General features: G+C 34.9%; 6 protein-coding genes and 1 pseudogene across 6 annotated transcripts; 4 read left to right on the top strand and 3 right to left on the bottom strand.

The window, feature by feature from the left end:
* The first annotated feature begins 219 nt into the window (after nt 1-219).
* LOC114754917 (transcription factor bHLH52-like) lies at nt 220-2427 on the top strand. Its single transcript, XM_028943771.1, has 2 exons — nt 220-969; nt 2200-2427. The coding sequence occupies exons 1-2, from the start codon at nt 220-222 to the stop codon at nt 2425-2427; spliced, it is 978 nt and encodes a 325-aa protein (XP_028799604.1).
* Nucleotides 2428-2661: 234 nt separating this feature from the next.
* LOC114754905 (thiosulfate/3-mercaptopyruvate sulfurtransferase 1, mitochondrial-like) lies at nt 2662-9387 on the bottom strand (annotated as a pseudogene).
* Nucleotides 9388-12086: 2699 nt separating this feature from the next.
* On the bottom strand, nt 12087-13211 carry LOC114754916 (uncharacterized). The gene has a single exon (XM_028943770.1). The coding sequence runs from the start codon at nt 13209-13211 to the stop codon at nt 12087-12089; it is 1125 nt and encodes a 374-aa protein (XP_028799603.1).
* Nucleotides 13212-15635: 2424 nt separating this feature from the next.
* Nucleotides 15636-16757, bottom strand: LOC114754915 (uncharacterized). Its single transcript, XM_028943768.1, has one exon. It carries the CDS (start codon nt 16755-16757, stop codon nt 15636-15638), a length of 1122 nt encoding a protein of 373 aa, XP_028799601.1.
* A 3852-nt stretch (nt 16758-20609) lies between these two features.
* Nucleotides 20610-22630, top strand: LOC114754909 (G-type lectin S-receptor-like serine/threonine-protein kinase CES101). Its single transcript, XM_028943760.1, has 3 exons — nt 20610-21458; nt 21717-22260; nt 22381-22630. The coding sequence occupies exons 1-3, from the start codon at nt 20805-20807 to the stop codon at nt 22575-22577; spliced, it is 1395 nt and encodes a 464-aa protein (XP_028799593.1). The 5' UTR covers nt 20610-20804; the 3' UTR covers nt 22578-22630.
* A 39-nt stretch (nt 22631-22669) lies between these two features.
* On the top strand, nt 22670-23359 carry LOC114754912 (G-type lectin S-receptor-like serine/threonine-protein kinase At1g61480). The gene is made up of 2 exons (XM_028943766.1): nt 22670-22858; nt 22951-23359. The coding sequence occupies exons 1-2, from the start codon at nt 22676-22678 to the stop codon at nt 23164-23166; spliced, it is 399 nt and encodes a 132-aa protein (XP_028799599.1). The 5' UTR covers nt 22670-22675; the 3' UTR covers nt 23167-23359.
* Nucleotides 23360-23654: 295 nt separating this feature from the next.
* On the top strand, nt 23655-24227 carry LOC114754911 (putative cysteine-rich receptor-like protein kinase 35). Its single transcript, XM_028943765.1, has 2 exons — nt 23655-23794; nt 23887-24227. Exons 1-2 carry the CDS (start codon nt 23669-23671, stop codon nt 24214-24216), a joined length of 456 nt encoding a protein of 151 aa, XP_028799598.1. The 5' UTR covers nt 23655-23668; the 3' UTR covers nt 24217-24227.
* Nucleotides 24228-24353: the final 126 nt, after the last annotated feature.

The raw sequence follows: 24353 nt of genomic DNA, 5'->3' as shown, positions 1-24353 counted from the left end.
GTGTGCACACACATATATAACCACAACGTTCGTGATAAAACAGTCTTTAAACTGTGTTTGAAGTATCATGTCCCATATCAGAGCCACACTTCAATAGCATTCTCGTCATCCTAGTGTCATCGTATTTTGTCTGCTAACCTTAACAAAGGCTTTGTTCTTTTTGTGCACTGTGTTGTACCAGGTTTATTAAGTTTGGTCATATCCATTGATCGAGTCATAATGGCGATGCCTCTAAGCACCTATTTCAACTGGGAGGCCTCTGTGCAGCAAACCATGAACAATGATGTCCCAGAAATAATGAGCAGTTACTTTAATTCCTTCTTCCAGCAAGAAACACCACCGCCACCACTACCATTAGTACCAGATTATTCAGATCATGAAAGCTTCTTCTTCCTTGATGATAATAATCCAAACAGTTTATTGTTTGATTATTATTACTCTTTCCCAGAGTTAACCTATTCTCCTCCTCAATATCAAACACCATCATTACCACTCTGTGATTATAACATGAACATCTTCCCGAGTGATGATCAGATTCAGACCTTTCAATATCCCCACCCTAAACGCCAGAAGTTAAGCTTTGAAGACAATCATTATCAGTTACCGTATCATAGGGATAATTATTTCTATGACGGTTTTGAAGATAATAATTACCCTTACTGTTGTTCGTTAATGCCGGAGTTTAATGATATTGGAGTCCCACCACCGCAGCTTCCGGCTCCGGCGAGTGATTATAGTGAGAAGAAATGGTGTGGGGCTGGGGAGGCGGCGGCGAGGACGGTGTCGGCGCAGAGCGTGGCGGCGAGAGAAAGGAGGAAGAAGAAGATAGCAGAGAAGACACAGGAGCTGGGGAAGATGGTTCCAGGTGGGAGCAAGATGAACACAGCTGAGATGCTTCTTGCAGCTTCCAAGTATGTTAAGTACCTGCAAGCCCAAGTTTCGATGCTTCAGATTATGAACGCACATATGGTATGTAACATAATCTCTACTTCCTGTAGGTTAAACTGTTAATTTGGTTATGTTCCTTTAAGATTCTGATTCTTCTAGATTTTAGTTCTAGTTATAAAGTTTTAATTCTTCTATAGGGGGCAAAAAAAAAAAAGTTTTTAACTATAGGGGATCTTTACACTTGTATTACACATGATGATAATTGTTGTAAGGAAGCTTGCTGTTATCAGTTAAGTTCTTGTTATTATATGACATATAATAATTAATAATTGGAGTATTATTTACTTTTAGAATCTGATTTGTGGGCATTTGGATAGTTGTCGAGAATCTGCATATGATTATGTGTTAATGTCTGGTATTAAGGTTGATAGGCCAACTTTGATTCCTAAGAGTGTGTGTGAGACCAACGGTGTCACCATTCTTCTGTTTTTCAATGTTTATCTGCCTCACATGTTGCTGATGTTTTGCCTACTTTCTTTCTTTCTTTCTTTCTTTATGCTTTTTTAGGAATTAAATAGGAGGTGTTTAGAAAACATTAGAATACGGCCATAGTGTGTGTGTGTATATATACACACATATAAAATAATAGATGATAATAAGAATAATAATAATTATTGCTATCTTTATTATTATTATTTAGGGGATGAGGGGAGAGAAAAATACGGAGGCAGTTAAGTGGATGTGAAGACATGGTCAACATAAGCCAGTCTTTAGGAACAAGAATTCTTTTTTTTTTTTTTCTTTTGTTTTTTTCCCCCCTAAATGCTCGTTAAGCAAATACTTTCGCGAGGATGAAATAAATCAGTATGTAATCAGACCAAATGAATTATTTTTAGTTTTTACCAACCAATTCTACATGATTATTTAGAAAAAAACTGCTTCGTTTGTCACTGGTTTATCTATATATTTGATTAAAAAAAGTTTACAAGATAATGGCAGAAATAAAATCCTGAAAAATGGATTAATTTCAAAATTTCCTCAAGATTTGTCGCCCTTTACCCACTTCAATTACCATATCTATGATAGATTTCTTTCAGGCGGCAAAAATACCCAAAAAACATAGTATTATATACTAATTTTTAATTTTAGTTGACAATCATTAGCATCACAAATAAGCTCATCCCATCCTTTAAAACGTTCATTGAAAACCAAAAAGCTTGGAACTTTATGCCCCCCAATGATTAAAAACCAATGCTTTGAATTGGATTGTGTGTGTTACTTTGTTTCATCACATTCTTAATTATTTTGCAGGAAGATAAAGAATCAGCTTGGAGTGATAATCAAGATCAGCAATTACAAGCAATGCTTGGCAGTCCCAGTGTTGCAGAGAAGCTCTACTTGCAGGAAAAGTGCCTGGTCCCACAAAACTTGGTCACCACATTGACAAATCACACTGATATCCAAACAAGACCTTCCATTCTCAAAGAACTTCATCAGCTGATCATTGTCACAGACACTGAGAAGGAACAGCTCCAATAATCAATCTTGTTTTGTTTTCCTTCGATGTAATTAATGTTCTCTTGTTATCTGCTGTTGTTGTCATCATCATTTAGATCCTTTTTTAGTGTAATCTGAGGATATTTGCCTTCTTTTTGGCCCTGACTTAGATTTGAAACAGAAATAAATAGAAAAAGGAAACTATCATCTTCCTCCCCCGCGGGACCTGGGAGTTCTAATGATCATCACTTTTCTGTCTCACTGACGAGATTGAACTTCCCAAGGAATGCAAAACATGATAATACTTGGCGTTTCACAATTTCTATCAGTATCTCATGAACAACACATTCAGATTATTTTTATAAACCACAAAACTAGCTTCGGTAACAATTTTTAACAAGGATCAATGACATTTGTTATTTAATCATTGAGGAGGAGAAAAAAGGGAAGAAGCAAAGAAACAAAAAATTGCAGGGCTCAAATAAGTTGACTATGGTGGTAAAGCCCCTTCCCTAACAAGACACATTAATGCATGCTGCTCATGAGGTTGTGGCTATATCGCATTTAAGAAGTTTCAACTGGTGTATCAGATTGTGCTCCCCATTCAGTCCAAGATCCATCATAGACCGCAACATCAGACTTTCCAAGACGATGCAGACCCTGAAAAAGGTGGGAATAACCAAAACAAGGCATGAGAGGCTTTACCCTTTACCAAGTTCCTTATATGGATGGATCCATAAGATTTATATATTTAACACTTCATAATCAAGCTTGTCTTTGTTAGACGACAAGCGTATTTTCCTGCTCAGCTGAAAACCGGATCCCGACCATTTTATGACTAGAATGACCATGTACCTATGTGTTCACCCTCAAGAACTATAGGTAAAGGCTCTAGGGTGTGTATGGGGTAGCATTTTGACAAATGCAACAAGCTTCTGGCTTGTGGCTTTTGTAGAACTGCGCTTGTGGCCGTGCAATGCCATCACAAACATGTTAGCAGTAGTTTAATCTATTAATATATATGATCTGTTTTTTGACATCCAATTTAAGATTTTCAAAGAGTTACTTTTAGTGGATGGGTGGGGTCTGCATGCGTGCGGAATGCAATAGGGGTCTGGATTCGCCAAAGCTAGACCCAGCCTTGGTACAAGTCAGGTCTCAAAATAGGGGCCCAAACTGCTGGCTGATAAGCCTGCTCAACATCAAAAGTTCAGCCAGGTTGTCGGATGGGCCTGAGTGATGCCAACATTTTTTCACACCTAGTGCGCCAGTAGACCAAACTAGGGAGGACAGAATCAAATATGGTACACAAGCATTTTAGCAATATGCTAACAAATATGGTAACCGACCCATTGAACCAATGGAACGAAGTGGAAGCAATACAATAGCAACAACATTGCCAAATAATTTCCCCCCCCCCCCCTACCCGGTCAGGAAGATAGGTCCAATTACTTGACCTATCAAGAAGTAGCTTCGGACACTTTGCTTTGCCCTTCATCTCCAGGAGCCCAAAAAAAAAAAAACCAATTTTGTGTGCATGCACGTGTGAGCGTGAGAGAGAGAGAGAGAGAGAGGTACCAATGCAAGAATGCAAGCAGTTACTCCAGTGCCGCAAGAAGCTGTTATTGGGCTTTCCAAAGAGATTCCTGCATATGAATAAGGATGTCAGGTAACTGAAGAACCATATCAAACATCTCAGCAGGTATCTAAAGTTTTTAAGAACAAATTTAATTTCAGCATAGGGATCTCTGTCACAACGGGCTCCAGACCTTCTTCATCAAATCGCTTCTTAAGCTGATCCGGTGGTAACAATGTTTGGGAAGCATCCAGCACCTGCAGAGGAAGACAAGCACCATTGATAATATAGCATGACAAATATTTTCTTCATTGCTATGACAAGAAAGGTTCGTGTTTTTCTGGGTTATAATGATAGTACTGAATTGACCGTATGCGGTACCTGTTTAAAAGGAATGCACTTGCTGCCAGGTACGTGACCACCTCTAATTCCCTTACGGGGTTCTGGCACAGCTCCATCAAACCTGTCAGAGGATAAAATATCCATAAAGTCCAACAGAGGCACACCAGAAATAGAAATCCCAAACAGTGAACTATAGTGAATATAAGAAATTGATCCAAGAGAAAATAAGAAATTCTCCAAAATTAAAATGAATAAAAAGAAAAATAGACTGAATAGAGACATAATCAATAAAAACCTCCTAATCTCCAATATATTCCTTATTGAGCTCTCAATTGGTGGGTTTTAAATTTATGAAAATAAAGACTGGTATGGAAACAATATTGAAATTTATGGAAATACAGCCTATACAGCATTTCATAAAAATTCTGCTTGAAACATGAAACAAGTTCTATCCATAATGATGAACAATGGATGCCGCTTAAGTTATTAAGCCAATACCAACAAAGAAAAGAGATGAAATTACACGTTTGCAGCCAACTGCTCGCATGCTAAGCGTCAATATATACAAAACAGGAACGTGAATGCTCACAACAGTGCAGAGAACTCACGTGAAAGTATATGAGAAGTCAAAAGGAATGTAATAATATACCTGGGCTTCGATCGAGCATCTATATGTTGGTGACTTTTTTCCTCAATATTTTTCTTCACCTATAACAAGGGGATATAACATAACCAAGGATGCAATTTATTGATGGGAGACCCTATTAAATTCAAGACCAGACATTTCAAGAGACTACTTACTAGTAGATTAAGCTTCAGATATATTAAATTCCAATAAAGTTTTCTAGTAGACTCAACATTCATTTGTAATACCAACTTTTCAAACCCATATTTATTACTATTCTTGACAACTTAATACTTGTAGGCTTTTATCGTTAACATCACCATATACTTACAATTGCAAATTGCAGTTATGATTCACCTGCTATTTTGCGCAATCAAGACAAGCATTTAGAGAATTCATATATGAAGAAGTCTTAATTATAAAGCAACTCACCTGCTCCATCGTCCTAACAAGATGTGGCTGAAATTTAGTCTTATATGTGATTGGCCCAACCTGAAAAACGAAATGGCCATGCGAGGAGGATACATTAAAGGATTGCATATTGTTAAATCCATCGTCCGGAAAGGAATCTCATGTTAGAGCCACAGAACAATATATATTTTTACATCAGAAAAGATTTTTTTTTTTTTTTTTAAATAAGACAAGCAGGAGCAAAAGCTTACAAATTGGACAGATTGCAAACTTACTCCGTGTCCCTTGTATACTTTCTCTATGGCCTCACTTGCAGCACTAGCCTTCAATATAGCATCACCAGAAGCACTTGATTCAACATCATATCCTGACGCACGCCATCTTGGCAGGCCACCATCTAATACCCAAACTCTGTCATGCCCAAAAACTCGGAACATCCTTTTGACCAGTAAACCATGAAGAAAAGTATTAGTTAGAACTGCGTAGCAGAAATCAAAGATTACACATTCCAGTGACAGATTAATATGCTTTTTCAAGATAGCAAGGCTTACCACCATACACGAGCTGCACTAAATATTCCTTTTCCGTCATAAACAACCAATCCATCTTTATTCTCTATGCCAAGAGCAGAAGCAGCAGCAGCAAAAGCTTCTTCTGATGGCAACATGTGCGGTAGCTGATACCAGTCATAGTTATAGATTAGATATACTGGAGAAACAAATTGCATCAAAATACAGGGAAGTTCAAAACATTAAGTGCAAAATCATTCCCTAAGAATAAAACTATTTAAAATGAGCACATCTCTAGAGAATAGCAAGCAATTAGGAACGCATAAAATGGGCAGAGGCAAATTAAAAACGCCCATATCAACCTATAGAATCAAAATTTACTTAAAAAATCCATGTATAATTGCTGAAAGCTTTCATTTATTACTGCTTGACACTATAAATGCATTGAGAATATGTGAAGTTATCAATATTTTCACATGAAGAAAAAATTTATAAGATCCACATAGTGAACTATTAATGGTTAAAAAAAAAAAAAAGTTAGCGACCACTGCATCTAAAGAATCCACTACAATTGAAATCAGTTATCATGTAATTAACAGCATTAATGGCTCTAATAGATCATGCAATTATTGGCTGGCTTTTATCATATTTCCCGATCAATCTTCTTATCTATCTATTTTTTATTTACTCTTGCAATTTATTTTAGGTGTCTACTGCCAGTTAATATCGCATGATGTTTAATTTCTTTGGGTTTAGTTAACAAATTTTTCATAAGAATCATGTAAAACTATAGGTGTTAATGGGGTGAAGTCAAATTGTTTTATTTCTTCATTTGTTTCTAGTATTATGAGTCTTTATTTTGCGTTCATGTTCCTATCCTTTCCTTTTGGGAGGCGTTGGTTAGCTGCTTCTCTTGAGGCCTACCTCCTCCTATATGTAGCAAATGTTGCTTTGAAACAGATACCAAACTTTTAGAGACAATATTTTCTGAAAAACTTCACACAAAAATCTCAACGATATCATCTTGCACAGCAAGACCTACAAAGATTTCATTTTTATAAGGTAGCAAAAGTCAATAACAGCCTTTACATAAAATTATATACAAATTCTAAAATGTCTTTTAAATAAAGACTCTTATAAATAACATGAAGAGAGACCACTCACATTTGAAGTTCGATCCGATATTCCATCTACATCAAAGAAAAGGGCCCCAGGAATGTGAGCAACCTGTTGCAATTGTGTTAAACAAAATACGCTAATAGCCAAATGATAAACAGAAGTGAATTGCAAGACAATAAACAAACACAAACAGAAGCATATCCCTTCTATGTCATGTCTCATAAGCTGCTTAGAATTTTTTAACTAAAGAGAATGGGATTGATAACAAAATTATGTTCAGACCTGATATTCTTGAAATGGGTTCCTCTGCTCATCTGGCATGTACCAGGAGGCATCCAATACCTGAATAGACTAGACACGCTTAGGAATTTTCATGGCTGATGTAATGTAACATATTCAGGCAGTACAAAGATGGAAAATTCAGATCATGCATATACATCTAGTAGAATTAAAGAATTTAGCATAAAAAATGTATGATACTGATTACAGGTTTGTCATATGGCCCAGAATGATTTAAAAATATGTAAACAACAGATTGAAAATCACCCAATTACCAGTTAGTAATCAAAGCAAAGACAAAGAAGGGTTCCTCCCTACTTTCCAATAACAAGCTGACACCACATAACATGCGAAAAAAGGACACAAGATTCTCGGGCTTAATGCTTGAGAGGAAATTCCACATTTCTGTTGATCAAAGTCTGTCTCGCAAGCATATCAAAAAAGTATTCATATGAAACCCCTAGAAATCTTGATTAATCCCCATCAATCTTTTCTTTTTTTAAGAAAAAGGAAAGTGCTGAAAATGAGAAAGTCTTTAAAAATAAAAAATCATGGAAACTAGAAAAGTTGTTGAAATAAATAATCGTACGATATTAGAAGTTAAGCCACCCATTTGGATTAAAGGAAAAGGCAATTAGCATTAAATAATCAAGTAAGTTCCTTACAACGCCTCTGGTATAGATTGCACACAAGAGGGCAACTCAGAATAGCAGAAAATGCAAGTACCTTCAAATCAGGCTTCTTAAGATTAGCATAGAGCCAATCCACGGAAACAACAGGATCATCCGTAGATACAGACACTGTTGAATAAGAAGCTCGTGTTCCAATGGGGGAGGAAACCATGACAAAATGAGACCACCCAGTTATCCTTGTTTTTTTGAGAAGTATAGGCTGGAACAGCTTGTGATTGAAATGAGCTCTTCTGCAGGTACATATGCAAAATGAGAAACCAAGGTCAAAGAACAGCTATAGCACATAAATACAGAAAGAAATAATATGTTTTGAAAAATGGGCCAACAAATTGAAAAGTTAACATTTTTCCATAAAGGTAGAGCTCCTAAATGGCTGACTAGTTAAAATGCTTCTCTTTAACGGCGTTAATTGAAATTTCGTTCATCAAAATATCATAAGAACCACGGCTGGAACATAACTGATATAGATAACTCTAAATGTGTTAATCTTTGAGCCTAACTACAATTTATGCCAACAATTCCCACATAAAAAAAAAAAAACAATAGATAATTCTAATGCACATTTAATGACTAATTCATGTGAGAATCAGCAAAAGAAACTATTTTGCATGCTGATTAAACCCTCTAGTTTGCATCACCACCCATCACAAAATGACGTCACCAATTTCACAATCACTAATTTGCACCATCAAATATATATAATCCCAACGTCACGTTTAAGTACTGCATCATGTAAGAACCAGCGCAAGAAACCATTTTGCATGATGATCGAAACTTCCGGCTCGTATCGCAATTGATGACAAACAGACATCACCAATTTCACAGTCACAAAAGCGAAAAGTCAGATTAAAACTGCCGAATATTATTAGGCTTTCAGCAGGATGCATAAACAATATATTCGTATGGGAAGGGGCATGCAAAACGCGCATAACCAGCAGTTATAAATTTGCTAATTGCTGTCTGGTTCATACTCAATCATACTTCGAGAACTTAAACAAGGAAAATGAGTCACGCAGCCTAACAGACCAAGGACTCCAAAACCAACAAAAACAAAAACTATGGAAAACCAATTCACAGAACTAAACACTGTAGGACAAATGAGCACAGGAGCAAAGTTCCTAATTCACAGGCACAGAATCAAGGCTGATGAAAGAGACACGCATATACACACAATCCATACTGAAATTGGAGAACAAAAGAAAACCCAGATGAGATTTCATGAAAAAGATGGGACTTGCATTTAAGAAAGAAGTGAGTATTTGGGGCCTCGAAGAATGAATGAGGCGAGGACCCAACAACATCCTTCTGAGAAGAGAAGATGCCATATCCCTCAACGATCATATAAGCAAGTCGCCTTAGATAGCTGGAAGAGTGAGGTGCGTCAAAGAATGAAAGCAGCCAAAGGGAGAGACTGCTGAGTGTGACGGAGAAGCTCCTCAGTTATCGTTTTCTGAAGCTGAAGACTGAAGAGGTGGAAATTGATGAAACGCATCAATAGAAAACAAGACTAGCGTTTTGATTCAATTTACGAGTTGAAGAAAATTGGTAAATTTTAATTTTAAAAACAAAAATTTTAAGAAAATCAGTTTGAATCATCATTCTGCAAAAAATAAAATAAAATAAAATGATGAAGTAAACAATTAAAAAATTGTTTTATTAGTATAGTTGTCATTAAGAAAAATAATAATTTTTTTAACCTCTTCTCTCTGATTTTATAGAACAAAAAGTAATATATCAAAAGTAATAATATTTTTCATTTATCAGTCAAGTCATAAATATAAAATATTATGATAATTTCGAACATAATAATTATTCATGGTTTATTAGTTAATTTTACTATGCTTTGATTTCTTGGCCGCCTGGCCGGATACTTTTTGATTGATTTCTTATAACTTTACTAGATTTTAATTTAATTTTAGGTATGAATTTTCAAAATTAAAATTTTCATTTAAAAACCAAAATTAATTTCTATAATCAAATATTTATTCACAGTGAACTAGATTTTTTAGATACACAGAGTAATTAATTGTATAAAATCTTGATTTATAGCTTCTTTTGTTTTTGAGTGAAAAGGGAGTATATATATACTCTTCCAATCCTAAATATAAAACTTATTTAACTAATTTGATTAGATTAAGAAAGTTAAGTAAATTAGTTAACTATAAGAAATATGACATGTTTTTCCTAAAATACCATAATCATCTTCTTTAATATCATCTCTCCTTATTTTACTTGATTATGATTGAGGAAGTGTCTATAGAGGTAATTAAGAAAAAACTGATAAATATGATAAATATATTTTATATTTAGAATCAAAATCAACTCAACAAGTAAATTCTATATTAAGAACAGAGGAGTGTATATATATACACATATATATATATAAATTAAAAAACTGTGCAAAGTCTACAAAAGCACCATCATCTAAGCTTCAGGATTGACAGTACTAAGGAGATCCAGTGCTGATCCATAGCTTATTTGAATTAAGCGAACGAAAGCATAATGTACTGTAATCAATTGGTAACTCTTTGTGAGTGGGCATCGCCTCCAATAGAAATATATCTATATCTAACAGGGGAAAAAAAGGGTTCGTGTTAAAATGTCAATTATGAATATTATAAAACAAAGGCAACTGATTGTCATGGTTATATGCTTAAAATTGAACACCTCCTTTCGCAAGGAACCCAGCTATAAATCTTCAAATACTAACAACGTCTATGTCCCATGATTATTTTATAATTGAAAAAGCTCTTTCTTTTATTGTTTTCCAAGTAAAAATTAATAAGAACTTCACCCATTATCTGGCATGTCCGGTTAGTAATACTAAAGATCCAACTACCAAGTGGTAAATTGTACATTGCAGCATTTTGATTTTTACCCCGTAGACGTCACATGACCCTCAATTTTTTCTTCACATCAGTTAAGTAATTTACATATCATCACTAATCATCATCATGCAATCCAACATACAACATAAAATCAGATTAAGATACAACAACAACAACAACAAGCCTTATCCCACTAGGTGGGGTCGGCTACATTAATCACACGATGCCATCGTGCTCTGTCAACAACCCAATCCTTAGATATGTTGTTGACTAGGAGGTCTCGTTAGATTAAGATACAACAAGCAAAAAAAAAAAAAAAGCCGGCAGATAGATGAATTCCATTAAGAGCGTATACACAGAAAATGGCCCTTAGATCTAGCTCCATATCCAACCTAACAAAAATACAGGCACAGCACAAAACAGCCGGCAAAATGAAGTAAACTGTTTTCTATCAACCCACTGAAGAAACAAAGGGTGTGATAGTATAAAACTTAGTTCTAAACATATTAAAACTAGCGCTTGTCCACCAATAGTATCAATTCACTTACAATTTACTTGCAAAATATTAACAGAGAGCTGAATAAGGAATCAATGTAAGCCTATGTCGCTCCAATTTGCTAAAGAAGCAGGATTCTTTCTCTGAGATCAAGTATATATACAGGCTATACTAACAGCTTGATTTAAAATTCACAGTATAATATCATAAATAAATCCCAAGTAAGGCGCAAGGCCTATACAGGAGGAAAAGATCCTTGTCAGAAGTTAAAAAAATTTACAAAATGAGAAAGAATGAGATTGGCGAGGGGACTAATAAGAACAATTAGATTTCACAAACTTCATCAGAGTATTCCATGGATATCACTATGCATGGGAATGACATGCGGTTGCCTATTGCTTAGCCTTACAAGGCAACGTTTGACCAAAATAGTTGGCACTGATATCTGATAAGCTCAAGGAAACATTCTCTCTGCTTGTGAGAGTGAAACTGCGTACATTTGTCTCTCCTTAGTACATTTGTCCCTCCTCAGACCCCACCTACCTATTACACTTGTTCCATTATGATTTCAATCTTGAAACCCAAATCAACCATTACCAGTTCTTCTAGACAAGTTATTAGCCGCAAAACTGAAGAATAAACGCACCAGAGAGCAAAATTCACTAGAAGACAGAGCGGGAGGGACAGAATCCAGCATGAACTATCAAGCATCAGAAAGAAAAAGTCGCAAAATCATTAATTCCCCCAACAACTACAACGAATTTAAGACATGTGTCATGATCTAAATTCAAGCTGCAAATTATGAGCAAACATATGGGTGGGACTCAAAATGGAAATCCTACACGCACACACTTCCTTGACGAATCTGCTAATCTCTTCACTTCTTTTGCCTTCATATAGAACTCCAATAACTCATCGGCCACTTCCTTACTGTGGCATTCAATGAATGCCCTTATGAACCTTTTTTCTCTCATCCTGAGAACGGTAGCCATAGAAGTTTGTGGACATTTTGACTTTGAATCCATGTCTTCAATTTTCCTCATCAGGAGAGCCCGTGGTTTCATCCTGGTATCTAGGTTGCAAAACAAGAGATGTGGATTACGAAGAACTATTTTCGCTTCTAAATTGATTGTGCCCAATACGAACGTCATATTCCTCTGAACCTTTTCAATTGACAGTGTCAAGACAAAAGGAGACCGCCCAATTAACTCAAATATCTCTTCATCAGAGAAACCAAATTTGGCAAAATTTGCTATCTTCTCGCGAATTGTTTCCAGACGAGAGATACCAATAATTGATACAACATATTTATACCTCTTTGAATCCTTGGAAAGCCCAGTCTTGCGTATATATTCCAGCTTCTCCTCATCAAAAGAAGTCCTTGAAATAAGTGTGGGCCGGGAACAGGTCATGAAAAGAAAGTCCTCTTTGCTTACACCCAACTCTTCATACTGTGCAAGAACAGGTTTAATGGTTTTGTCAAAGTCATAGATTAAGAGTGAAGGGTTGGTCACAAGGGCTCTCTTAAGCAATGCCTTGGACTCAAACAAGGAATTAAGATATGCAAGCCTTTCGTTGAAATAACGATTGACCCGACTGCTAAGAAACCTAGGTCTACAATTGATTATCCTCACCAGGTCAGGTGCGTTTAGCCCGCAGCGACTTAGCAAAGCGAGCTTCGACTGAAGCAACGCAGCGTCGGAATTGCTCAAATGTGGGTTACGTCCCAAAATTTTCGCCACATCATCATCATTACAACCCCATTCCCTGAAAACCTGAACGGCATCCGTTGACTGATCTGCAGTGCTTTTAGCTGCGTCTTTACCTTGGGCTGGACATTGGGTCGAACAGGTGGTAGAAATGAATACTTGCGAAGGCTTTGCGGTCGAAAAAAGCAGAAAACGACGTGAGACAGATGGTAGAAGACGAAGCATGAGAGTGCATTTCATTCAAATTCAAGCCAACCTCATCTCAGTATTTTCAACCAGAAATTTTGAAGACCGGGACTCAAATAGGCAATGGCAAGATCAGGTTACAGTGAGTACTCCATCAAGTATAATGGCAAACAATATTCCTTCGGAAAATATTTTGAAACGAAGCAATGATTAGTGTAAAGAAAAAGAAACTCGAGGATAGAGAGAACGTGAACTCGCAGAGCCCGCAATGGCACCGAGAGAGCAGCGTCCAGGTTGAAGGCTTATCAGCCACCCGAGTGAAAAGCGCTTGATGGCGGCTAGAGCTCATCGTTTATCATTTTGACTCGAAAACGGGAAGAATGCTCCGATGAGCCCATTAGCCCATTAAAATTAAAAGTCATCTAATTACACATGACATGGATCTTAATTTTAAAATTATTACTCTCCAGTCCTTAATATAAAACTCATTTAACTAATTTAATTAGATTAAAGAAGTTAGGTAAGTTAGTTAATTATAAGAAGTGTAACACATTTTTCCTAAAATACCATAATCATCTTTCTTAATACCCCTTCTCACTCTTCTACTTGATTATGATTAAGGGAATATATATAAGGATAATTTTAAAAAAATTGATAAATATGAGAAATGGGTCTTATATTTAGGACCAAAACTAACTCAACAATTGGATCCTATATTAAAGACCGGAGGAGTATTAATTTATAAATTCAAGGGGGAAAAAAATCAAGTTCTCGTTAACGTTACGGATCTAAGAAGAATTTAAGAAAATTGTCTATGACAATATAGCTCTCTAAACAGGTATTTCCTAAAAATAAAACAAAATATTACTTTTAAAAAACTATTTTAATTTTTTTAATGCTACTTATTTCAAATAGAGAGCTGATATGTTTTACGATTTTCATCCAATGTGTCATAAATTTTTATATAAATTATAATATATTTAGTGAAAATGTTGTAATAAAGATTGAACTATTATCCATTAACCTATTAATTAGTTAAAATAAAGAAATTATTGAACGCGATACAGAGATTATTCCGTGAATTTTTTTTCGTAAAAGGGGATTTTTTTTTAATAATTTAATCTTACGCAATAATTTTGCAATTTGTTAAAATAAAATTGAATATTTGACACTTATCAAATGTATATATTGTGAAATTCGCTTAGCTTCATTTTGATTCACCTTGATTAAGAATATTTATAGGTGAGCGTGTCTATTTTGAAAGGCCACATGTTAGTTCAATTTGTTAACACTAATAAATCCTCAAGGATTGCGACAATAAGAAAGGAGAAAAGGAGCTAAACATTCAACTTAGCTGACCTTTATTCAGCTCTCAGGACTGTAACATAGGATAAGGAACACAAGACTCTTGGAGGCAAGCCCAAGCTTAAAGAGAATTTCATCAACTACTGCTTCTGAAAATGACTTTTCCGAAGACCATAGTGGATGCCTTTAGATGTAATAGAAGGAGGCAGGCATTTCTAACATTTCTAATAAGAAGTTGCATTCAAAAGAGAATTGAAGGGAGGATTTTAGAATAGCCAAGGAAAAGAGTTCAGAGTTGGTACCGCGCGATAATCAGGAAAAGTAAGTCTGATGCAGATGGCAACAATGCAAGAGGAATGATGAAGAAAGCAAATCAGCTCATTAATTGCAGCTTTATTAGCTATTGAATTGATTGATTTGACCAGACATCAACGTAAGTCTAATAGCTTGCTAGAGAAACAGATCCAGTACACTTTCACAAGTTCTTAGTCCAAGTTGCATGGTTATAAATTTAACTAGAATGTGCTTTCCGTACAGGAGCCTGTAAATTTGGATTCATTTTATCCATTGGCGGTAGTAGCGAGTGCTCACGGTGCAAGTGACACTGTTAGAATCAGAGCATATAACAATCAGAAGAGGAGAAATAACAATAAGCAACATTCCACACCTCCAAAACAATTGATGAGAACATAAGAGACATGAAGATGATTCTTAGGTTAGAAGAAAGGTCTACCCCATCGGCCCAAAAATTCAGATGGCTTTCGATAATGCAGCTCAATAGGAACATCTTAATGCATTCAAAAGAATTTTCTGGCTTCTTATCCTACAACTTCAGCGTTCAGATATACCATGGAGCACCCCATTATGGATAAATTCCACGTTTATTCATCTAGAATTTCATCAAGTGCAGTCAGTATCCTCCTCCAAGCTATATTCCACTATTTGCCCACCCTGAAGCCCAATGTGTCCTTTCTTTACCTATAACATCCTGAATGCCAAGTCACCATTAACAACCAGAATGAAGAAATAAATTCCAAACTGCCAGATGAAACACAAAACTGACAATCCTGTTTCCAGGAAAACCCCATCTATGTTGAACCAGTGAAAGAAGGATTAGATGACTTGTGATCTCAATTGAAGCGGCAACATTATGACAAAACATATGAGAGGGGTTCAAAATGGAAAGCCTTTTTGAACAAGCCTCTTTCTTGACCCTGCTAAGCTCTTAAATTCTTTTGCTTTCGTATAGAACTTCATTAAATCATCGGCAACTTCCTTAGACTGGCTTTCAATGAATGACCGTACAAACCTATTCTCGGTCATCCTCACAGCACGCATTACTGAATGTTGTGTAAATTCCAACTTACCATCCATGTCTTGTAACTTCCTCATTAGGAGAACTCGTGGCTTCAACAATGTATCCAAGTTTATAAACAGGAGACGTGGGATTTCAAGAACTGTTTTAGCATCAAACTTCATTGTGGTCAATATGAACGTCATATTCCTCTGAACCTTTTCGATTGATAGTGTCATGATAAGAGGAGACCGTCTGATAAGATCAAATACCTCATCATCAGAGAACCCAAAGTGGGCAAAATTTGCTAACTTCTCACGAATTGTTTCCACCCGAGAGACCCCGATTATTGCAACCACATATTTATACAACTTTGCATTCTGGGAAGGCCCCATCTTGCGTATATATGCAAGCTTCTCCTCATTAAATGAAGTCCTTGGAATAATTGTGGGCCGGGTACAGATCAAGGCAAGAAAATCTTCTTTGCTTACACCCAATTCTTGATATTGTGCAAGAGCAGGTTTAATGGTGTCGTTAAAATCATAGATTAGCAGTGAAGGGTTAGTCACGACGGCTCTCTTAAGCAATTCCTTTGACTCAAACAAGGAATCAAGATATGCAAACCTTTCATCAAAATAACGATGAACCCGACTACTAAGAAGAAACCTAGGCCTACAATGGATGATCCTTACCAAGTCTGGTGCTTTTAGCCCCACGCGACTAAGAACAGAGAGATTCGATTGAATCAGGGCAATATCAGCATTGCGCAATTGTGGGTTACGTTCAAAAATTCTGGCCAAATCATCATTATTACAACCCCATTTCCTCAAAACTTGAACAGAATCTATTGGTTGAGCTGTAATGTCTTCCTCTGCCTCTTTGACTTGGGCTAGACATTTAGTCGAACAGGCGGCGCAAGCGAATGCTTGCAAGGGCTTTGCAGCAATGCCTCTAGAGAAGGTCTGAAAACAACGTGAGACTGTTGATAGAAGACGAATCATGAGAGAGCGTCCCCTTCAAATTCATATCACGCTGATCTCAGCATTGTCAACGAGAAATCCAGGAGAAGGGACTCAGATGCCAATGGTAAAATTAGTGTCACTACTTCCCGAACAAGGAATAAATGGCGACCTCGAGCTTTCGACCAATTTTGTTGACAACCCCAACTGAAACAAGGTCTGGGGGCGAACTGATGATGATTAATGTAGAGCGAAAAACGGCGGCCGCAGAAAGGTAACAACAGAGCGTCGAGAAGGAGGAAAGTTTACTCTCAAATGCTAGGGCTAGAATTTTGGCCGGTAAGAAGGAAGAATGTCGAAGGCAAATACTAGGTGGTCATGTTTCATGTACAGTTTTTTTTTTTTTTTTTTTCCAATTGATATTTTCAACTATTGATTCTATACGTAAGACGTTTCACTTGGTATCTTTAATATAAATATTAGTTAAATAATTTGAGTATATTAAGAAAACTAATTAAATTAATTATTGATAATAAATATATGTTGTCTCTACCAAAATATCCTTACAAATTAAATATATTAGCTAGAGGCCTAGAGCTATTATTATTATGAAAACTATCTTAGAATACATAAATAAATATAAAAGATAAAATGGATTAGAGTTTTATATTTATAACTAAAATAAAAGTCAAATGAACTTTTATATTAAAATAGAGATAGTATTTCATATGTTTATTATTATTTTTAAATTAACTATATTGATATCCTCCGAGAATAATCAAGCAAGAGATTGAGGGAGTGAATTAAAAAAGATGTTTAAAAAAAAATATCACGTTAACTAATTTAACTAACATCTCTAATATACTAAAATTAATTAATTTGATTGTGTAGTATTTTTATGAATATGCAGCCAAGATGACAAAAATCAAAGTGAAAATGATAAGAGCTCACCTGCACATGATTTAAGATCCGTTTGGATTAGCAATTGGGAAAATAGCTTATTGAAAAAGTAACTTATAAAGAAGTGAAGTTAAGTAAAAACTAAATTGGATAAGTTGAATTGTGTTTGGATTGAAGTTTAGAAAACTAGTTTGCAAAAGTGAGATTGGTAAAAAATTGTTTGGATTATAGTTAAGTAAGAGTAAGTTTGGTTATAAATTAACCAAAATAGATATGAGTTTTAATAAATAATGAAATATGATAAAAAAATAATTTTCAATAATACAATGAAATTAAAATAATTTAATATGAAAAAATCTTAAATTAAATTTTAAAATTTTAGAAAAATCATAAAAAATATTTTAAATATCAAGTGAAAGATAAAAAAAATTGAGAAAATATAATGAAAAAGTAAAATTTAGTAAGTGAATTAAAATTGAAAACTTTAAAAAAATCATAAGAAATATTTTAAATATAAAGTGAAACATAATTAAAATAAATGATATAATGAATTTAAATTATTTCAAAACGAGAATGTTTATAGTTATTGTAAAAAACAAGTTTGTTTTATGCCCCTCCCCCCTCCAAAAAAAAAAAACCGCCCCACCCCTCTTTTGTTGATGGGAGGATAAATGAGATGCTTTCAGATATGAGAGAAAGAGAGAGAATAAAATGAAGGAGACTCCCGCAAGCATGGTGAAAATCAGAAATAAACTATTCACAGCAGCTTCTCCAATCGTGCAATTCAATCTAATTTTTCAGCCATTAGTGGGATCAACCATAAGCCATGCCAAACAAGTCAAAATTGCAGATCGAGCTTATGACACCAATAAGCTACTTTTAAGCTCCACAAACGTTCTGTCAAGCAGGCACATATTCGAACTTCACAACAATTTGATATATTAATTTAAAAATGACAAATAAAGACCTTTAAATTACTAAAATTACAAAGAGATCACCCAAATAAGTAAGATGACCATGAGGGACCCAATGTCACATTGCAAATATGAAATATTAGCAAAATGTATGACATATCCATAAGCTAAGTTGTGATTTAGTTTACTAAAATTGTTATTCACTAAAGTAAACTTATTATTTTTTATAGTTACTTTGTTTTTTAACATACTTTCAGCCAAGTTGTAATTTAGTCGATTGAAGTTGTCATTCACTAAAATAAACTTTTCATTTCCTATAGTCAACTTGTCATTTAGCTAAGAGGCATTTCAGACATTTCACCAAAATTTCATATTTGCAATTTAGGACCGGGCCTCTCATGATAATTTTACTTATTTAGGTGACTTCTTTATAATTTTAGTAATTTAGGAGTCTTTGTTTGTCATTTTTCCTAAATTAATTCACTATCCAAATAAGCAAGAAACGAAGTGTGAACTTTAAAAGTCGGGGATAAGATGAACCAGTCAACCCTCTTGTGGTAATATTACCTCATGTCCTAATTATAAGAGCTAGTTGATTAATTTAAGAAGATTAAGAATATAAGTTAAGTTAGTTATTTGTAATAAATATGTGTTGTTTTTCCTAAAATATCCTTACTTATCAAGTGTGTTAGCTAAAACTATAATTATTAGAAAGACTATTTTATGAAAAATTGCATAAATATAAGAAACAAAATGGATTGGGGTCTTGTATTTAGAGCTAAAATAAAAATCAAACGAGATCTTATATTAATGACCAGAAGTAGTATTATATACATTGAAAGAAATGTCTTTCCTGTTTGGGATGGTATGTTTAAAGTAAAAAGTTAATTCAATTAATTAATTATAATAAATGTGACGTGATTTCTTGAAATATTTGTATACTACTACCTCCAGTCTTAATTATAAGAGCTAGTTGACTAATTTGAAAAGATTAAGAAAATAAATTAAGTTAATTATTTATAATAAATAAGTGTTGTCTTTTTTAAAATATCCTTACTAATCAAGTGTGTTGGCTAAAACTACAATCATTAGAAGAACTATTTTGGAAAAAATTGCATAAATATGATAGATAAAATGGATTGGAATCTTACATTTAGAATCAAAATAAAATTCAAACGAGGTCTTATATTAAAAACCGGAACTAGTATTACATTATATATCAGTTTATAAGTTAGGTGAATCAATTTAAAAATATAATAAATAAAATAAATTAAAATTTTATATTTAGAATCAAATAAAACCCTAAACAAGGATTTAGGCTTCTAAGACATGGAAAGATATGAATATATTTTTCAAACACGTTTTAAGTACTTTCTGAAAAATATATTTTACTTTTTTGTGACAAAAATATATTTTTCTTTAGAGGCTATATGAAAATTGTAAAACATAACGAAATGATTCTTTAGACCAAAAAATAGAAAGATTAAAGCATAATTAAAATGAATAGCAAAAGATTGTGATTTACTTGGCAATGCCTGATCTAATAAAATGTCGAACTCACCAAAATTTGACCCAAAAAAAAAAAAACTCACCAAAATCAAAAAATAAAAAATTAATTAAAATTTATATTTTCATTTTGGCTAACATTTAAATGAGTTTTTTTTTTCTGTTACCTTTTTTTAATACAATTTTTGTTACCTTTTTAAGCTGATAAATTAACTTTAAAGTTGAAAATGTCCAAAACTAATTCAAAACAAATTTTAAAATTAGAAGCAGGCAAGCAATAATTTACCTTTTCTAAAGAAAGACCCCTTAAAAGGTTTATGACCGGCCATCCTTAAATAAATTCTTGTATGATGGGGACAAATGCAAATTGCTATATCAACCCATTTACAAAGAAACCTCAAAGTTAAAAATTTAAAAAAAAAAAAAACATTATGATTGCCTATCTATTACACTCAACCTGTTAGTTTATCTTTAAATCATAACATACAGCTGCAGCATATATGAGCTTTTATAAGAAAAATATAATGAAAATTACTTTTATTACACAAAACTAAGAATCTAATATTTAAATGTTTGCTAAAATGAAAGCTAAATACGAAAACACAAGAAAACAAACGATGCTGATGTTGATCTAAAAGCAAACAAACAGGAAATGTTGAGTGGAAACTACAATCTTGACAAAGTAAACAAAGGCATCCATGAATATAATTGAAATGCTTTATGAAATCCAGATTTCTGGGTGACTAATAGGCCCTGGGCTCTCACCATCATGCCTGTGATCAGTAAACTTGTGATATTGTTGCTGCTTATTTTGGGGAACTTGGGGCTGTGGAGAAATACTTGTTATGCACAGGACGCGAGTGACCATTTGAAGCCAGGTGGTCAGCTAAATGACACAAACCCTACTATATGCTCAGTGGGAGGCTCATATTGCTTGCAATTTATGAAAATAGACAGTGACTCCTCCTTTTATTATCTATCAGTCTACAGTGGATTCCTCGAATCTAGTGTCTGGATTGCCAATCGCAATGATCAAATTCTCAATGGTTCTTCAGAAGCTTTAACTTTGGATCATTCTGGTGTGTTGAAAATTACACACCAAGCTCAAGAACCAACCATACTCTACTCTCCCCCTGCAGATCTGCCTCAAGATCTCATCAACAATACTCGTGCCACCTTGTTGAAGACAGGCAACTTTGTGCTGCAACAGCACCACCCAAATGGATCAAAAATTGTATTGTGGCAAAGTTTTGATTATCCCACTGACACTCTTCTCCCAGGAATGAAGTTAGGTGTTAACCACAAAACTGGCAGAAACTGGTCATTAGTTTCATACTCGACGTATCTGTCAGCTTCTCCAGGTCCCTTCATGCTGGAATGGGAACCCAGAACAGGCCAATTGATCCTCCTGCGAAGAGGACAGGTGATGCAAGATAAGAAGATAATGTTCATACTCATAACACAGTTAGATAACTGAGGGAATACAAACCTTTGTTGGATTAGTATGGTGATTGATTTTCTAGCATGTTGAACGCTGTTTTTAATGTCAACAAAAGAAACCTTAAACAAGGTCTAGAATAGAATAAAATAGTTCATGCCCCCCCTTTTTTAAATTGAAGTATTTTGAATTAGATTTTTTTCCCACCATCTCATATATTTTCTTTTGGTTCTTCATCAATAGGTTTATTGGGCAAGTGGCGTATTGAGAAATGGCAAGCTCGAAAACTTATCAGAGGAAGCCCAAAGCTTGTACAACTACACCATTGTCTCAAACAAAGATGAAGATTATTTTATATTTTCGCCATGGAATGAAGCAACTAAGATTGATAAGGATAATGCAAGATGGACAATCAGTTCACATGGGGAGCTATTTGAAAGAACAAACGTGATTACAAGTGCCGATGACTGTTATGGTTATCATAGCCATGGAGGATGCCAATTACTGGATCAACCAACTTGTAGGCACAAAGGCGAGTTCTTTGAAACCATGTATATTAGTGTAAGAGATCAAGGCATCACCTACAGCATAGATGACAACGTGAGCTTGACCATAAGTGATTGCCAAGCCACATGCTGGAGCAACTGCCACTGTGTTGGATTCACTAGTTATGACAATGATGCAACTGGATGTGTCTTTTATTCTGAGGATTCACCGATGAGCGTTCCTGAAGACAATATCTTAAGACTTTACTTCCTTGCCAATAGATCTGAGCCCGTAGGTAAAGGTGAGTTTCAATCTTCATTTGGTCAGATTATGCATTTTTTGGGGTTAGTTTTGGCTGTAATTAAGATTTGAACTCAGAATCTAGATTTTAATAGATACAAATATTATGCTAACTACGCAGGAGGCCCAGCACAGCAGCCAAGTCCAGGACAAAGGGACCAATATCAAGACTCAAATGCAAGTGCAAAAAGAATGAAATTGCTTGTTGCTCTCATTATCATCACTCTGTTTATCATATGCGCAATTCTATGGATACTACTTAGGAGGAGGAAAATCATGCTTGAAGGTATATGGTTCCTACATATAAATAGTATGTGACAAATTGTTGAATTGGAGTGTTCATCTTTCATATTTAAACTAATGCAGGCAAGTTGACCAAAAAAAAAAAAACTAATGCAGGCAAGAAAAGAACAAAGATGGGGGATGAAAAGGGTGCGAAAGAAACTTCGAATGAAGCTGCAAAGTTGAACGAACTCCAAAACTATAAAAAGGACGGGCATGCTTTAAAATTCTTCGCCTATGCATCTATCATGGAAGCTACTGATAGCTTCTCATCAAATAACAAGTTAGGACAGGGAGGATTTGGACATGTTTACATGGTAAAGCCCTTTAAGGTCATTTCCAAAGAATTAATTTATACTGATGGGCAGATTAATATATCTTATGAAAAGGTTATAGATCTTCATTTTAGGGAAAACTGCATGATGGGAAAGAAGTGGCTATTAAGAGACTCTCAAGAAGTTCACGACAAGGGGTGACAGAATTCACAAATGAGTTAACGCTCATATCTGAACTCCAACACAGGAATCTTGTACAGCTACTAGGTTGCTGCATTGAAGGAGAAGAGAGAATCTTAATTTATGAGTTCATGCCAAATAAAAGCTTGGATTTTTTCTTATTTGGTTAGAAGGAACACTTTAAAAGAATTTTTTTTTCCCTATAAGTTAATTGTACCTTATTATATTTCCTGCTGCAGTATTGTTTATTTTTCTTATCTTCTAATGAATTTTTTCTTTTGGTAAAGATTCAACAAAAAGCAAGTTACTGGATTGGAAGACACGTTTCAACATAATTGAAGGAATAGTTCAAGGCTTACTCTACCTTCATAAATACTCAAGATTGAGAGTAGTTCATAGAGACCTGAAAGCAAGTAACATACTCCTTGATGAAAACATGAACTCCAAAATTTCTGATTTTGGTTTGGCAAGAATTATTACACAAGAATCAGAAGGAAGTACTCAAAGAATCGTTGGAACATAGTGAGTATATTTTTCGCAACTCTGAAGCTGTGTATGTGTTTGTTTTGATTTGTATATCTATTGTTTAGTTGTTTAATATTTATGAGCTGATGATCAGTATCTTTGTTACACATGATACTAAGCAGTGGTTACATGCCCCCTGAATATGCCATGGAAGGAATTTTCTCCATAAAGTCAGATGTCTATAGTTTTGGGATCCTTATGCTTGAGATTGTGAGTGGTAGAAGAAACAACAGCTTTTACAATGAGAATTCCTCACTTAATGTAGTGGGACATGTAAGTCAAACCATTTTCACTGTTAACTTTCTTCATATAAAACCCTTTGTGTTGTTAGTTCTTGAAATGGAAAGCATTAAACATACCCTCAGGCCTGGGAGCTCTGGAAAGATGGCGCAGCCCTAGAATTGGTAGATGAAGGAATAAAAGGTTCGTTAGTCCAAGATCAAGCTTTGAGATGCATTCATGTTGCTCTACTATGTGCAGAAGAAAGGGCAGTTGATCGACCGACCATGGCAGAAATTTTATCAATGTTGACAAATCAAAGTTCAAAGCTTCCTTTGCCTAAGAGACCAGCACTTTGCTTTCTAAATAACTCCTCTGTAAATGATAAAGAAAATACGAATTCATCATATCACCTCACTTCTCTCATTTTGTCTCTGGGAATCAAAGTGACAGAGAAGAAGAAAGAAAGGCACTGAGACACAGAGTTACTGTGGGAAGGATCCTAACAGGAGGCTGCAAGAAGGAGGGTAACACTATAATAAAAAGCACTCGTCCCCCTATTAGTGTCACACTTTCAGTAGGTTTACTTTTGATATCATCTTTATGGAGTGGT

This window comes from Neltuma alba, unplaced genomic scaffold, assembly GCF_004799145.2.
Source record: "Neltuma alba isolate B1F8T4 unplaced genomic scaffold, ASM479914v2 tig00010225_pilon, whole genome shotgun sequence".
Taxonomy (NCBI): Eukaryota; Viridiplantae; Streptophyta; class Magnoliopsida; order Fabales; family Fabaceae; genus Neltuma; species Neltuma alba.
Note: the sequence above shows the minus strand (reverse complement) of the source record. Positions and strands in the feature narration are given on the sequence as shown.